Below are 16,747 nucleotides of genomic sequence, written 5' to 3'. Positions count from 1 at the left end.
ACACTGGGCCATCTGACCAATCAGAGCAGAGTAGACCAATCACAACAGACTGGACCATCTGACCAATCAGAGCAGAGTAGACTAATCAGAGCAGACGAGCCACCTGACCAATCAGAGCAGAGTAGACCAATCACAACAGACTGGACCATCTGACCAATCGGCGCAGAGTAGACCAATCACAACAGACTGGACTATCTGACCAATCAGAGCAGAGTAGACTAATCAGAGCAGACGAGCCACCTGACCAATCAGAGCAGAGTAGACCAATCACAACAGACTGGACCATCCGACCAATCAGAGCAGAGTAGACCAATCACAACAGACTGGACCATCTGACCAATCAGAGCAGAGTAGACCAATCACAACAGACTGGACCATCCGACCAATCAGAGCAGAGTAGACCAATCACAACAGACTGGACCATCTGACCAATCAGAGCAGAGAAGACCAATCACAACACATTGGGCCATCTGACCAATCGGAGCAGAGTAGACCAATCACAACAGACGAGCCACCTGACCAATCAGAGCAGACGAGCCACCTGACCAATCAGAGCAGAGTAGACCAATCACAACAGACTGGACCATCTGACCAATCAGAGCAGAGTAGACTAATCAGAGCAGACGAGCCACCTGACCAATCAGAGCAGAGTAGACCAATCACAACAGACTGGACCATCTGACCAATCAGAGCAGAGTAGACTAATCAGAGCAGACGAGCCACCTGACCAATCAGAGCAGAGTAGACCAATCACAACAGACTGGACCATCTGACCAATCGGAGCAGAGTAGACCAATCACAACAGACTGGACCATCTGACCAATCAGAGCAGAGTAGACTAATCAGAGCAGACGAGCCACCTGACCAATCAGAGCAGAGTAGACCAATCACAACAGAGACTGGGCCATCTGACCAATCAGAGCAGAGTAGACCAATCACAACAGAGACTGGGCTATCTGACCAATCAGAGCACAGTATGAGTCCTCCAAAACAAAATTATGACCCTTTAAAATAGCATCATAGGTTCACTTTAAAACATATTGAGCACAATATTCAGCCTGTGCCAGCGCTCATCATCAGTAAGTGCTATATAGTAAGTCCAGTTCATGAGGTCATTGTTTTCCAGCTGGTTATGGTTTATTAAGCTAAACCACTGTAAGCCCCCATTCATCCACACACTTCCCACAGTACTGACTCAAGCAGAGATCATGGGAATCATAAAGTATTTAAAGATTCTAATGCCTCCTACTATTCTGGTTCCATTAATGATTACGTATGTGCATTTAAGAAATAAATATATGAAAAATGAAATGCAGTTCCACTCCCAAATTATAAGATGAGGTAAATAAATACATTTGAAGCAAATATAGCTGCAAGCAGCAATGCGGGGCAAAAGCCCGAAGGCACCGCACGAACTATGAACACAAGCACAATACATACAGCATGTACAACATAATGATCACAGAAAGCACATCACACTCAACAGTCAAAGGCTCAACTCAATAAATCATAATATATAGATGTATATGTGATCAGATATGGTTCTTCACATGGAATATATTATATACTCATGCAACATAAACACACATTTATAGATAAATATATAATGTAATATATTTCTTATATATATTTTTTTCTTTTTTACATTATAAGTTGTTTCATATTTTCAGTGTAGTTGACAATAGCACAAGCATGTCCTAAAGTTTTTAGTCAAGAGACTATCACTGTACTGAGGAGTGCACAATCAATACTTGTAAAATATAGTCATTATAGTATTAATGATTTTCGGCCAATCGTCAACCAAACCACAGGCTCTACTCTTCAGCACAATAGTAACCCCAAAAGCTCACACATAACCTTTTTAAATTAAAAACTAATAGAGCATTAAAAACTAACAGATCTCCACCTATATTAATAATGAGCAAAACACATTAAATAACATAATAATAGAAATCTGATGTAAATCATTCCGTGAATGTGTGAACATACATTCACATTTACAGGGAACAGGTATGTGCAATATATGTACACAATAAAGGATAAAACTTTGTGAATATTACATCTTCATTTATAAATATTTCATATTCATAAATAGCCATATATGGTCAATATTGCAGTATATTGAGGAAAAATATAAACACTATAGTTTCCCATATATGGAAATGTATTATGTAATATAGGCTATCGCATAATATTTTGCAGTATATTCCCATATATTTTTGTTCCATAAGGGAAGCCTGTTAATATACGTGGCAAAAACTTAATTATCAATCAACAAACTACAATTAAGTTATAACTTCGTTCAAATTAATAATCCTGTCACTAGGCTTTTTGACAAAATCTTTGTTTTACCTTAAAAAGGGCACTATAGCGGTGACTATAGAAAAAAAAAAAAGACTTTTGAGAGATGACTCGATGAACTGTGTGAAACATTTCATCTGAACGAACGGAATCGTCTAAAACGAATCAGTCACGTACAGTACACTCTCCAACACTCGCGGTCGCGCGCTGGTCTTCATCAGTCTCGTGCACAGACTGTACTGTACGGAGCTGCTTCACTCTCTAGCTGGAATACACACATTTACTCTCATCAAGAACATCTACAGGTAATTATCATCCTTTCAGTGTGGATGAAGGAACATGCAAATGATGTCGTCATGTCAACACAGATGCATGCGTCTAAAATGTGCTGATGATTTCATATTCTGAAGTCAGACATATGTGTTAGAAGCTATAATTTGTGTGCTTTGAATATTTGTATTGTTCATATTTAGTACATGTTAAAATTGCTTAATTGGTTGCATATGTTTATAATAATGATAACGCAGCTGTGCATAATCAATATTCGGTCCTCGCGTTATGTTTGCTGCAACATGTGCAGAGTAAAGATAAACAAATGTTTAGTGATTATGTTAATAGATTTTAAAGGTATATAAACGGTGTCAAAACCTAGTTAGTTGACTAACGAGACTGCATTTCTGAGCATCGGTGGTTCTCCTGATAATTTACAAATATTCACAATGCAACTATAAATTCAGTCATCATATTATGCAGTTATTGTTATTGCAATAAAATTGTGGTAAATAGTATTATCCACCACTGTCATAAAAATAAGCAAAAATTACAAATAAATTGTGGAGTTTTCTGACGCTACTGTACACACTACTGATTTTATTGTGGTAATAATAGCTGTACGAACATGGGAATGTTGGTGGAAAACAATTAACAATAATTAATAACCATAAAGCAATAAAGCAATTTGATGCACAAAAATTCTAGGTTTTGAGACACGCTTCCACTTTCTTTAAAAGTCGAGTCATGTATTTCTATAGGCTATACAAAAGCTTTTTTCAAAGCAGCTTTCCTGTAATAGACGGTAAAATAACTATTAATGTTGGCAAATTCTTCAATTATAAAACAAATTCAATTTCCGCTGCTGCTCTACGGAGGCTGTTAATTCATTTAGTTCGATGTTGATTCAGTTTAGCTCAGCAAAGTTCATCAGTTATGAAACAAACTCGTATAAACTATAAAACAGGCCTACAGAAGACAATGGTGTCATTATTAAGCTAAAAAGTGAAGGACAGTTGTAAATCAAGCATTTAAAGGTAGGGTAGGCAAGTTTCGGAGAGGCTAGCAATAGCGAGTTAGCTTTGAAGATCCCACTCTCCCTCCAGAGCGTCTCCAAAGACACACCTCCTTCAAAACACATGGGCTGCGTCCCAAAACTTAACAATGCTGCCTTCGTATCAAGGCACGTCCGAATCCAATGTTAGCTTCACTTCCAGTCTCCAGTGAAACCCTCATCTGATAGCACAGATCTATCGTGAATATCCCACAATCCTCTGCTTTCTGTTCTGTGACAGTTGAGCTAAAAAATAAAGATAACGTATGAAAGTTGTGGTTGGTCGTCAGTTTGTGTGTAAATGTACATTTCTGACCAATGTTTTCCACTTCTGATGTCATTTCTAGCGAGAAATGACTATTTTACTGATTAAATATTCGCTTGGTTCTCACCAAAGCTCGCTCTATTTTGCTGTGGATCATTAACCCGTTACGCTGCCTCAGAAGTCAGTTTCGTGAGGTAATGCCGCCTGCAAAGTCACTGCCTATAATGACTAAAAAAAAAGCGTCATGAGAGACGGCGTTTAACTACCTCATGTCTCAAAGCACATAACATTACAATAATAATGAACATAACTTAAAGAGCACACCACATGACTGCTGCAGATTCATTTCAGCGTTGATAGTGTTGATATAGAAACGCATAAATTCGAATCACAAACCTCTCAGAGTTTATCTCTTCCAAACTACAGTAGTTATGGCGTGAACACAGCACAAGCTGGTTGTTTTGGTTCAGGAGGAACTATAAAAGATGGCCGCTGTTTCGTTTGTGGCGCTCTGTGACTGACGTCTGTCTAACTCTGGATAGGTATGAGAATATATATACGCTGACATGGCAAGTAGGGCATTCGATTGGTTGGTCCTACGCCTTCCACAGGCAATATAAATACATGTAGACCACTTCATTTATAGATTTCTATCAGGATGTGAAGAGACTTTCAACCAGCATAACAAAAATAGAGTTTTACATGTGCTGTTCATAGAAGACGGTGAACTCAAATTCGGATTGTGTGAATCTGAAAGAGCTTGTTTGTGGCTAAGCTTGTTTAAAATGCACACAGTCTCTGTACAGTACTGTAAATGCACATGTGTTATTAAATGTTGTGTGTTTTGGAGCTCATGTCGAGTCTTTAAACAGGTCCATCATCCCGGCAGCGATGGACGCTCTGGCGTTCTGATCCAGTGACAGGTACTGCATTTTAGATGAGAGCTTTGTGTGTGTGACAGATATAGGCATGATTGATTGAAATATCACCTTTAATGCCATGCTAAATTTGGTGTTACATTGTGTGTGTGAATGAATAGGCTTGGACTTGGTGCTGATAAACCCAAAGCACAGGACAATAGAGACACCAGAATAAACATATTCATGATTCTGAAGATGAAAACACTGAATTATTTTTACTTTCACTGACTAGATATATTTAAAATAATGTAGGCCACTTTATACTGGTAACATTTGGAATTATCAGGACCCCCAAATATTGCATTATTATACATTATATTCAACATTATATATAGCAGTTTAATGTAATATTGACACTAAAACTCTGAAAACTAGAATTTTTTCATTTTGGGTGAAGTATACACAATACATATTCTCACTCTCCATGATAAACATATTGTTGCATTTTTATATTGTGATATATTGTGACACGATATATTCTCACACCCCTAGCATAGACAGTGACAGCTGCAGCTGCTCATATGACACACGTACAGATGTGAAAATTGCAGTGTGTGAGTGTATTTTTGTGTGATTTTATTGAATGTGTGCTTCCGAAAACATTTGTTTCCATGAGGCGCTTCATTATGTCAGATTTCCTGGAGGTCTGCGTGTGTGTGTGTGTGTGTGTTTCCCTCAGGTGGTGTGTGAGTGTGTGAGCGCCCCCTGGTGGCATGAGCGCGTGCGGGAGGAAGGCTCTGGCTCTGCTCAGCAGTGTGTTTGCCGTCTGCAGTCTGGGTCTGCTGGGCATCGCTGTCAGCACTGACTACTGGCTCTATCTGGAGGAGGGCGTCATCATGCCTCTCAACCAGAGCACTGACACACACCTGTCCATACACTCCGGCCTCTGGAGAGTGTGTTTCCTGGCAGGTCAGTCACATTCCTCAGTTGATGGGAACACTTTACAATAAGGTTCGTTAGTTAACGTTATTAAACTACATTAGTTAACATGAATTAATTAACACACACACACACAAGCTTTTGAAGCTCCGCCCCCTGTGCCGGGAGCAGCAGCTCATTTGCATTTAAAGGGACAGACACAAAAACGGCGCGTTTTTGCTCACCCTCAAAAAGTGACAATTTTAACATGCTATATAAAAATATCTGTGGGGTATTGTGAGCTAAAACTTCACACACACACTCTGGGGACATCAGAGACTTATTTTATATCTTGTGAAAGTGCATTATAGGACCCCTTTAAATCCCATTTTTCCTATGTTTCCCTGTTGTTCTAAAGTTGTCTTCCGTAAATAGCCGATCATTTGAGTTCATTCCAGTGGACTTCACACATTCAAAGGGGTTTTCATGGTTTTCTGCCATTATTTTTGCCTGGCCAGGCATTCTGGACTGATTACAAAGGTTGCACTTTGGCAGTTGTTGTCTGGGATCCTCACATGGATGTGTCCTGCTGTATTGATGAGGTTTATCCACACAAGGCTGTATGTTTGTTATCAATGAGCTCACACTCCTCTGAATGGGCAAACAACTGTGTGGCACAAACACACACACATTAGTCTCAGTGAAGGAATGCAGTGTGTGTGTGTGAAGATGTGGGCGAGCGATTAGATCCAAACCCACGCTGTTTATATCCGGTGAAATTGAGCGTGACTGTGAACAGATGTGAGCCGTCGTCTGAGCTCTGCGGGATCACGATCCGCCGTGTGATTTCAACACCCCAAACTTTCAGAAGTCTCACATTATTTCTGTGCTTTAAAGTGAGAGGGTTGCATTGCGTCGGGTGTTACAGTGTGATATAAGACAGACAGTGAAATCATGAGCCTGTAGGTCTCACCACATGATGAAAGTGTCAGTGACTTACTGCGCTAACACTACAGTCTCCCGAAGGAAAGAGAAAGCATGGATGACGGCCATTAACAGGAGTGCCCTTCTTCTGTGGAACATATGAGAAGATATTAGGCCCCCTGAAATTAAAATGTACGTTTTTTAGTTTTTAGTATGAATATGTTAGTCTTAAGGTTATGAATAAGCTGGTGTGCTCCAAAACAATGACAAAATTCACATTTAGGAGATATAAGCATTCAAAACTTACAGTCTCTCACTTCCACTAAAATGGATCAGGGATTTTATGACTTCAGCTTCTCATCACATCTTCTGTCCAATCAAATGCTCTCTAGAATCCGAAGCTCCGCCCCCTATGCTATAAACACCTCCCGACTAATTATCTATTTAAAGTCTATTCTTCAGGGAGAAGAGATGAAAAAGTTTTTTTTGTAGATTATTTTTTCCTCAAAAAAATAATAAAATAAAGATTTACCTCCAAAGTTTAGGCTACAAATGTCGCTAAAAGTGATCTGTCCGTAGATCTACTACTTTAACCCTTTTTATTGGAGCTTTTCAATCAGACAGTTACAAAAAGAAGGACAATACAGTATTTGTTTCAACATATTAACCAAGAAATACAGCTAAAATTAAACAAAAGCTATTCCTTACTCTGAGTCAGTTACAAAAAAAAGAGGGGAAAAGGGGAAAAAATAAAATGATTATAAACCCATGCTCCAAAATATACTAGTATATTACAAACCAATACCAGTAAAATAATATTAAATCAAAATATATATGTGTATTAGATATGCATACTGTGTGGTAGCAATATAGACAAAATACAGCAAAAATTAAAACATTACTAATATAAGAGAGAATAAAACAACAACAACAACAACTTGCACCTTTTTAAACAATCACAGAAAAACCAAATACCATTTCTTTCCCTTTATGTACTCTCGATTTGTCAGTAGATCTGTCTGAAAACATGCTTACACCTCATGTTGAGTCCTGTCTGATCTCGCTTTCCTACTTCTTTTCCTGTCCAATGTAAAAAAAAAAACAAAAAAAAAATTCTAATAATAATAATAAAGATGAATGGCCATTATTGTATTGTGTTCAGAGCCCCTGTTTGGTGTGTACTATGAAATGAAAAAGCCAGAGCTCATCTTGTCCTGGAGCAATAACTCAGTGTCTCTCTCTCTCTCTCTGTGTGTGTGTGTGTGTGTGTGTCAGGTGAGGAGAGGGGCCGCTGCTTCACCATCGAGTATGTGATGCCCATGAATGTTCAGCTGACCAGCGAGTCGACTGTCAGCGTTCTGAGTAAGTCACACACACACACCTTCACGACAAGCAAAAACCAGCTTTACTAACAGTCGTTCTCAACTGGGTTTGGTCCCAGACTTGACAAGAACTATCTTCAGTTGAGTTCATCTTAGGCTGTGTCTGGAAGTCAGTCGTAGTTCTTGTGTTTCTCTGTTCTTCAGTGATTCTGCTTGTTAACAGCAGGTGTTCATCACTACTGCTCAATCATCACTTAATTAGTCACTTAATTATACAATTATCATGCTGGGATGTTCTATAACTCATTCAGTTTGAGTTCTGTTTCAGTCATTGTGTCCACATAACTTTCGGCAATATTTGAGTGCAGTGAACTCAATTTTGTTTAGTACATATAACTGAATTTTTTTGTTTCTGAATGACTATTAAAATTTGGTAACACTTCCATTTGTGAACAACTTTTCTAAGTATAGAGTAATAAACTACTCACAAATCATTAACAAACTATTAGCTTAAAGTTAATTCGTAGTTTAGTATATTTGCATTCTCTACATTAATAGGTTATAGACAAATAGTGAGTTCTTCGTTCATTGTCACTGTAATTAACACAATTATTATTGTTTAAGTGGCTCATATGTAAAGAGTTAATAATGTTTTTTAATGCTTCGTTAACTTATTAACCATAAATATTAGATTAGGTCACGGAAAATCATTAATTAAGTGCTTTAAACAAATATTTATTGGACAAGTATTTCTTAAAATGTTTAAAGCATATATACAGTACTATGCAAAAGCCTTAGGCACGTTACTAATTTCACCCCAAAAAAAGGGTTTAAGCCACTTATGTATATCTTTCTCTGTAGTGTGTCAGTAGGAAATATCAGTTTACATTTCCAAACAACATTAATTGTAATAATCCAGTGAGAAGATATTTACAGAGGAAGAGGAAGTCACAGATTACATTCTCACAACCAAAATGTATTTGGTTCAATAGGGGATTTATATCCAATCCATTTTAACCAGTAATCCACACATTTATTTTCTGAAAGTTCTCACGAAAAGTAATTTTCTCCATGGTAAATATGTTTTCTAAAACTTCCATCCAACCAGATGAGTATATTCAAATCCAATCGCATATGCAGTCCCATGATGCTCAGCGCAGGATGGCTGGTTATTAGCTGTCAGTTTTGACAGTGTGTTTGAGAGTGTGTTTCGGTGTGGAGGTAATTATCCGGCTGATGGACGGTGAGACCCTTCGGTGAGCGTCATGGCTGTCACATTAGCAGGAATAGCGCTTCTCTCACGACTCAGCTGACATCACACTTCACTCCGCTAGTTAGCATCCTGCTAAGCTATTGTGCTAAAAGCATTTGAATTAAACATAACCGCTGTTTTACTGCATTTTTGGGGCTGCATGCAAAAACACGACCAATGCAGACTGACTGAATATAACGATAACGGTAACACTTTACAATAAGGTTCATTAGTTAATGTATTAACTAACATGAACTAACCATGAGCAATACATTTGTTACAATATTTATTAATCTTTGTTAATGTTAGTTCATAAAAATCCAGCTGTTCATTGTTAGTTCATGTTATATTATGTTTTTAGTTGAAAACTCTACAACGATTCGTAAACGTTATGGTTCTAGTTGTCGTTATTGGTGTGAACAGGCCTTTAACTCACTATCGAATGATCTCTTTCTTTTTTTTCCTGTGATGCTGTGTCTTTTCAGAGATGATCCGTTCGGCCACGCCGTTCCCCCTGGTCAGTTTGTTCTTCATGTTCATCGGATTTGTGCTCAACAACATCGGGCACATTCGGCCCCACCGCACCATACTGGCGTTTGTCTCTGGGATCTTCTTCATCCTGTCAGGTACACTTCTTCCTCTTCCTCGTCAAGTCAAGACCTTTCCCTTCATTTATTTATATAGCGCTTTTTACAGTGCAGAGTGTTTCAAAGCAGCTTTACAGAGATAACAGGAAAATAATGCGACAAAGATTGTTTCCAGAAGAAGATAGCGTCACAGCTTAAAGCGTAACTCTCGCCAAAATGCAACCTGGGGTCTTTTTGTGAATCTACCCGAGGCAAACTTTCATTTAAAAGCATAACTAGAATGGAAACGCCACTTTTAAGTTTGACCGTATTTTCGTTTTCGGTCAAATTGCCTTTTGAATGGGAGTGAATGGGGCACGACTATGATAGCATCAAAAATCTCTATTTTTGAAACACTAATGCGGCTCGACACAACATGAGACTGTGCTGGAAGTGTCACCAGGGGCTCTACACATGAACTCCAGCATTGAGAACATTGTGTTCACAGAGTTTACTAAAAAGAAGTCAGAATTGCGAGATATAAAGTTAGAATTGCGTGAAATAAAGTCGCAGTTGCATGAAATAAAGTCGCAATTGCGTATTATAAAGTCAGAATTGCGAGATATAAACATGCAAATCTGAGAAAAAAAATCTGAATTTCAAGAAGATTTCTCGCAATTGCGACTTTATATCTCATAATTCTGACTTTATAACAAGCAATTGTGACTTTATATCATGTAATTCTGAGATAAAAAGTCAGAATTGTGAGATTAAAAAGTCGCAATTACCTTTTTTATTTTTCACTCTGTGGCGGAAACAAGCTTCCATAGCGTCTGCCGGCATTTTGTCAGTCAAAACTAGTCGATCTCCGAATGCGAATGAACTGACTCTGTATTTTAGTATTGTTTCTTATATGAGGATCCTTTTTCAAATACAAGGTCAATATTGATTTTCACTAACGACAAAACAACAAATTATCCGTGAATTTATATTACAAGCTTTAGGAGCTTCCCATCTTTACTCTCCTCATGTTTCGTTGCATTCGGAGATCGACTATTTTTGACTGTCAAAATGGCGGCGGACACAGAGACAGTGAGTTGATCAAAATCTTTCTTTTGACAAAGGACAAAAACAAACACTGTTCTCAATGCTGGAGTTCATGTGTAGAGCCCCTGGTGACACTTCAAGCACAGTTTCATGTTGTGTCGAGCCGCATTAGTGTTTTAAAAATAGTGATTTTTGATGCTATTATAGTCGTGCCCCATTCACTCCCATTCAAAAGGCAATTTGACCGAAAACGAAAATACGGTCAAACTTAAAAGTTGCGTTTCCATCCTAATTATGCTTTTAAACGAAAGTTTGCCTCGGGTAGATTCACAAAAATACATTTTGGCAAGAGTTACGCTTTAAGTAAGTTCAGTGATGGTTCATTTCTGTTGTGAAAAAGTTATTAATTTAGTTTATTTATATATATATCCGCTCTGGAGAAAACCGAGCTCAGTTCAGTTCTCATATAATGGTGTCAATGCAGATCAGTAATATTGTTGAACATTAAATGTGGCCCTCCTCAGTCACTGGGACACGTCTCATGCGTGATGTCTGTCTGTCACACAGGTCTGTCTCTGGTGGTGGGTCTGGTTCTCTACATCTCCAGCATTAATGACGAGATGTTCAGCAGGACCAAGAGTAACGAGGCGTACTTCAGCTATAAGTACGGCTGGTCGTTTGCGTTCGCCGCCATCTCGTTCCTGCTCACCGAGGTGAGAACACTGCCATCATCAGGATACTCTTCACACGTCTGTGTGTGTTATGTGCTGGTTTCATCTGAACTCAGGCTTACTTTAAAGATGTAATCTCAGCTAACAGAGTTTTGTTATAAGAACGTTCTCCAAATATTCAATGTTGGTTCTGGGAACATAAACAATGTCCAGTTTTCTTGACCGTTAGAGGAACGTGTTTTAGGAGGTGTGATGTTCCTCAAACGCTCTTTCAACTTCATTTTGATGAACAATTCAATATTCTAGGAGTGTTGATTTGTAACAGTCCAAGAACATACAAATGTTTCCTGAATGTTAATATAATGTTATTTAAAGGTTGGTATGATGTTCCTGAAACGTTCTTTCAATCATTCAAACACCGGCTGTGAACAAGCACTGAAAGAAAGAGAAATAAGAACACAAACTACAACTTTATTCAGACACAGCCTCCGATGAACTGAAGATAAAAGAAGACATTAAATCTGTGAAGATCTGATGAAACGACTCCACAAACAGCATTACCAGCTTCACTTATTACTAACCAGACTGACTTTATTTCTGTCAGACGTCTACAGAAGCTCTTATTGAGAATTAACAGAGGTTTAGATGTTGATGTTGGTTGAAAATGGTTAGTTTGAGGTCACCATTATGATGATCAGTGTTTGCTTTAGTTGGGCTCTTGACCCTTGACTTTGGTTAAGTTACTTTTTAGCAGTAATTGCAGGTGTTTTCAGAAAACAGATAAAGCAGATCAGCATGTCTGCATTAATGATCAAATGACTGCATCATTACTCAATCCAGTCTTCAGTGTCACATGATCCTTCAGAAATCATTCTAATATGCTGAATCTTTCATAAAACATAAGTATTTGGACAGTCTTTCCCACAACTGGAGCTCTATTCCATAAAATGACAGGAGATGGACCACAAAACCAGTCACATGGGTACATTTTTTTAAATTGAGATGTATACATCAGCTGAAAGCTGAATAAATAAGCTTTCCATTGATGGGTGGTTTGTTATGATAGGACAATATTTGACCGAGATACAACTATTATGTAAATCTGGAATCTGAGGGTGCAAAAAAATCGAAACATTGAGAAAATCTCCTTTAAAGGTGTTCATTTATGTTGGCGATTGTGCTGCATTCACTCACAAAAATACATGTTTTATATATTTACGGTAGGAAATTTATAAAATATCTTCATGGAACATGATCTTAACTTAATATCCTCATGATTTTTGGCATAAAAGGAAAAATTGATAATTTTGACCCATACAATGTATTTTTGGCTATTGCCACAAATATACCCGTGCGACTCGTGACTGGTTTTGTGATCCAGGGTCACAAATACTATAACCACTAGAAAGGCAGCATACAAACAGTCCACATTCTGCAAGTCTTCTAACCTAGACCATACCAGAGAATTGTGTGTGATATATGGACTGATTTTATGGTAGGTATTGAACTTTAAGTCCAAGTCAAGTCAGCTTCATTTCTATAGAGCTTTACCAATATAGCTTGTTTCAAAGCAGCTTTACAGTGATAATAAGAAATTACAGTAACAGAGATTGTTGTGGCTTTACAGCAGCTCTAGAATAAAGTTATTGTCCAGCTAAAGTTAGTTTTGATTGATTCACTTCCATTGTAAAGATCATTAGTTGTTAACTTAGGGGCCGCTTATATGACACCGTTCTAACAGAAAACTGAAAACTTTTAATGTGTTCTGGCCGTTCATTTGCAGGAAAACAGTGTTTGAGGCTCGAGAACGCAAACCTTGAAACAGTGTGCAACCATTGAAAATTTTGAAAAACGTTATCATCTCCGCACAAACTTAAAAAACGTGAATCTGTGAAAATGGCGAACCTGTGCACACGTGTATCATGTGATGTATATATAACTTTAGTGATATTAAACTGTCCCTGTATGGAAAAGAGATGTGTAACGTGTACATTTTTTCAAAAAAGGAAAGAAATTATAACGTAAAGAAGTATGTCAGTCATTTATTAATGTTAATAAGCATTTTCAATTAAAAAAAGCATTTATATTTCTGAATTAATAGCATTTATATTTTTATTTATACAGCGCTTTTTACAGTACAGATTGTTTCAAAGCAGCTTTACAGAGATAACAGGAAAATAATTGTCACGTTTTGGGTTTGTTCAGGTCATGTTTCCATGTCTGTCATGTGACATGATCCTGCCATGTGTTCCCTTTTCTGATGTGTCATGTTGTCATTGGTTCATTGTTCCATGTCATTAGTCTGTGTATTTAAGCCCTCATATTTGCCATGTGTCTTTGTCAAGTATTGTTTCCTGTAGTTCTGCTGTTGTTTTGTTTCATGTTGTTTTGTTTCATGTTGTTTTGTTTCATGTTGTTTTGTTTCATGTTGTTTTGTTTCATGGTGTTTTGGTTTCAAGTTGTTTTGGTTTCATGTTGTTTTGTTTCAAGTTGTTTTGGTTTCATGTTGTTTTGTTTCAAGTTGTTTTGGTTTCATGTTGTTTTGGTTTCAAGTTGTTTTGGTTTCATGTTGTTTTGGTTTCATGTTGTTTTGTTTCAAGTTGTTTTGTTTCATGTTGTTTTGGTTTCAAGTTGTTTTGGTTTCATGTTGTTTTGGTTTCATGTTGTTTTGTTTCAAGTTGTTTTGGTTTCATGTTGTTTTGGTTTCATGTTGTTTTGTTTCAAGTTGTTTTGGTTTCATGTTGTTTTGGTTTCATGTTGTTTTGTTTTCATGTTGTTTTGTTTCATGTTGTTTTGTTTCAAGTTGTTTTGTTTCATGTTGTTTTGTTTCAAGTTGTTGTCAAGTTAAGTTGTCAATGCAGGCAGATCAATAATATTGATGAATATTAATAATAACAATATCATTAGTCATTATCTAAAACATTTTCTCTTGATGCATTCTGCTGTTTCCTTCAGGAAATCTTTCTCTCTTTTTCAAAACGTTTCGACGCTTGCACATTGGACCCTGTTTCAGGGTGTGTGTCCTCGAGCCCCAAACACTGTTGTTGTGTTTTCTGTTAGAACGGTGTCATATAAGCGGCCCCTAAGTTAATAACTAATGATCTTTGCAACGGAAGTGAATCAATCAAAAACTAACTTTATCTGGACAATAACTTTATTCTAGAGCTGCTGTAAAGCCAAACTAATTTCTGTTACTGTAATTTCCTATTATCACTGTAAAGCTGCTTTGAAACAATCTATAGTGGTAAAAGCGCTATAAATGACGGTGACTTCACTCTGTGTGTGTGTGTGTTTAGAGTGCAGGCGTGATGTCGGTGTACCTGTTCATGAAGCGCTACACGGCGGAGGAGATCTACCAGCCCCACCCGAGCTTCTACCGGCCCCGGCTGAGCAACGGCTCCGATTACTCGGGTCAGTTCCTCCACCCGGAGCCCTGGACCCGGGGCCGCAGCCCGTCAGACCTGTCCAGCGACGCCTCGCTCCAGATGAACGCCAGCTACCCCGCTCTGCTCAAGTGTCCCGACTACCAGCAGGTGCAGGTGTCCTCCTCGCCCTGCTGAGCTCAGCACTGACTACAGCATCCATTTATCGAGACCTAGATAACGTACAGGAACTGATGCGTCTACGCCTTAGCAAACGGACTGACGCCGCGTCTCACTTCGCCTACTCACTGTATACTACACCCTAAAAGTATTTACTTTTAAAAGTAGTGCATACTTTTGAGTGTGTAGCAGAAGAGTAGGCAAGCTTTGGGACAAACTCACGTCATACAACTCTTTAACGGTTGCTCTCTGTCACAGTAAACTGACCTGTCAATCATCTTGTGAAATACAATCCTCCACATTTAATTTCCTACCGTATCGGAGAGAAATGTAGAAACTATCCTCATATTAATGCATAATGATGCATTTAAAAGTTAATGGCCAAACCGATCTTTATAAAAGTCCACATTGTTATTGCAGATTTAAATATAACACGTTTTTTTTTTTATCAGGTTAAACTTTGGTTATGCTTAAAACACACTTATTTTAATTTCACACACTGTTGAGGATGGATAGTATGGCTTCGCTCCAGCAGGGGGCGGTATAGGATTACAGTAAAACTTTACAGTATTGTTCATTACTTAACATGAACTAAGAATGAATGAATGCTTCTTCAACGTTTATTAATCTTAGTTAATATTAATTTCAACATTTAGTAATACATTATTAAAATCAAATGTTGTGTTTTGTTAGCATTAGTTAATGCACTGTGAACTAACATGAACAGCTCGATTTTTATTAACTAACATTTGTTAGTTCATGTTAGTTAATACATTAACTAATGAACCTTATTGTAAAGTGTTACCAGTATTATTCTCTGGAGTGATTCACACTTACTGGTTATTATAATCATCAAGGTTTAATGTATAACCGGGTGTCCGTCCATGTAAATATTTATGGTGCTTAATCATACAAATATGAATTGTAGCCATTATGGATCTCTAGCCTTCTATTACATCAATCTGCTGTGAAGAAAAGTCCGATATTTGTGTAATGTGTGTATATATACTATTTATGTATGTAATGCAATATAATATCTATTCATATCAAACTGTATTTCTTATGAAGGTTGTTGTAACAAAATTATTCGTAAATAAGTGCAGAACTCGTCTTGGTATCTATTGAACACACAACAAATATAGATGAACAAATGTACCATGAATTTCACAAATTATTGCACATCTGACATGATGAACTGTCCGTTTTTAAATATTTGTGATGAGATATTATATACAGTAGTCCACAGCTTCAAGTTAATTTCCTTTCTGCTTCATCCGTGTGTGTTAACGTGTGTTAAAATCTGTACTTGCATAAATCTTGTTTATTCATCTTTCCACACTTTCGCCATTCCAGCAAATCTCGACGACTCTAAGCCAACGCCAAGAGCTGCATATCATAATTATATATACACATATATATATTTATTTGTCAGTATTATCCAGACTCGATCTGCATTGCTGGCAAGGATATTTCAGTTCGTGACAGTAGGTGGTGACAGAGTTTGCTTTATGAGTTATCATTCAATCTGTCTTTTTTATTTACAAATAAAGAGTCTTTTACAAATATTAGACAATACAAGAAAATACATCATAAATGTAACACAGTTGGACACAATGTAGTTCTGCATAAAGATATATACATTTACACATTTTCTACATTTTTGCTTCATAGACGTTTGGATCGAGTCAATATAAAGCTCCATTTCTTTCTTGAATTATATAAAACAGGGTTCATTTGTGAACATGGAATTTTGAC

The 16,747-nt window shown here is 37.5% G+C and overlaps 1 protein-coding gene across 2 annotated transcripts; it reads left to right on the top strand.

The window, feature by feature from the left end:
* The first annotated feature begins 2,480 nt into the window (after positions 1–2,480).
* Positions 2,481–16,169, top strand: cacng5b (calcium channel, voltage-dependent, gamma subunit 5b). 2 transcript variants are annotated; one of them, XM_084415546.1, is made up of 7 exons: positions 2,481–2,606; positions 4,763–4,813; positions 5,490–5,719; positions 7,868–7,954; positions 9,652–9,792; positions 11,347–11,492; positions 14,747–16,169. In XM_084415546.1, the coding sequence occupies exons 3-7, from the start codon at positions 5,524–5,526 to the stop codon at positions 15,008–15,010; spliced, it is 834 nt and encodes a 277-aa protein (XP_084271672.1). In that variant the 5' UTR covers positions 2,481–2,606; positions 4,763–4,813; positions 5,490–5,523; the 3' UTR covers positions 15,011–16,169. The 2 variants fall into 2 exon arrangements, with proteins under 2 accessions (XP_084271672.1, XP_084271673.1); XM_084415547.1 differs by having other exon boundaries at positions 4,741–4,813.
* The last annotated feature ends 578 nt before the right edge of the window (positions 16,170–16,747 follow it).

This window comes from Rutilus rutilus (assembly GCF_951802725.1).
Source record: "Rutilus rutilus genome assembly, chromosome: 1".
In the NCBI taxonomy this organism is placed as follows: Eukaryota; Metazoa; Chordata; class Actinopteri; order Cypriniformes; family Leuciscidae; genus Rutilus; species Rutilus rutilus.
Note: the sequence above shows the minus strand (reverse complement) of the source record. Positions and strands in the feature narration are given on the sequence as shown.

Coding starts and splice junctions, on each gene's coding strand:
- cacng5b (XM_084415546.1), top strand. CDS start 5,524: ATGAGCGCGTGCGGGAGGAAGGCTCTGGCTCTGCTCAGCAGTGTGTTT. Junction 9,793..11,346: donor GATCTTCTTCATCCTGTCAG/GTACACTTCTTC, acceptor TCTGTCACACAG/GTCTGTCTCTGGTGGTGGGT. Junction 11,493..14,746: donor TCTCGTTCCTGCTCACCGAG/GTGAGAACACTG, acceptor GTGTGTGTTTAG/AGTGCAGGCGTGATGTCGGT.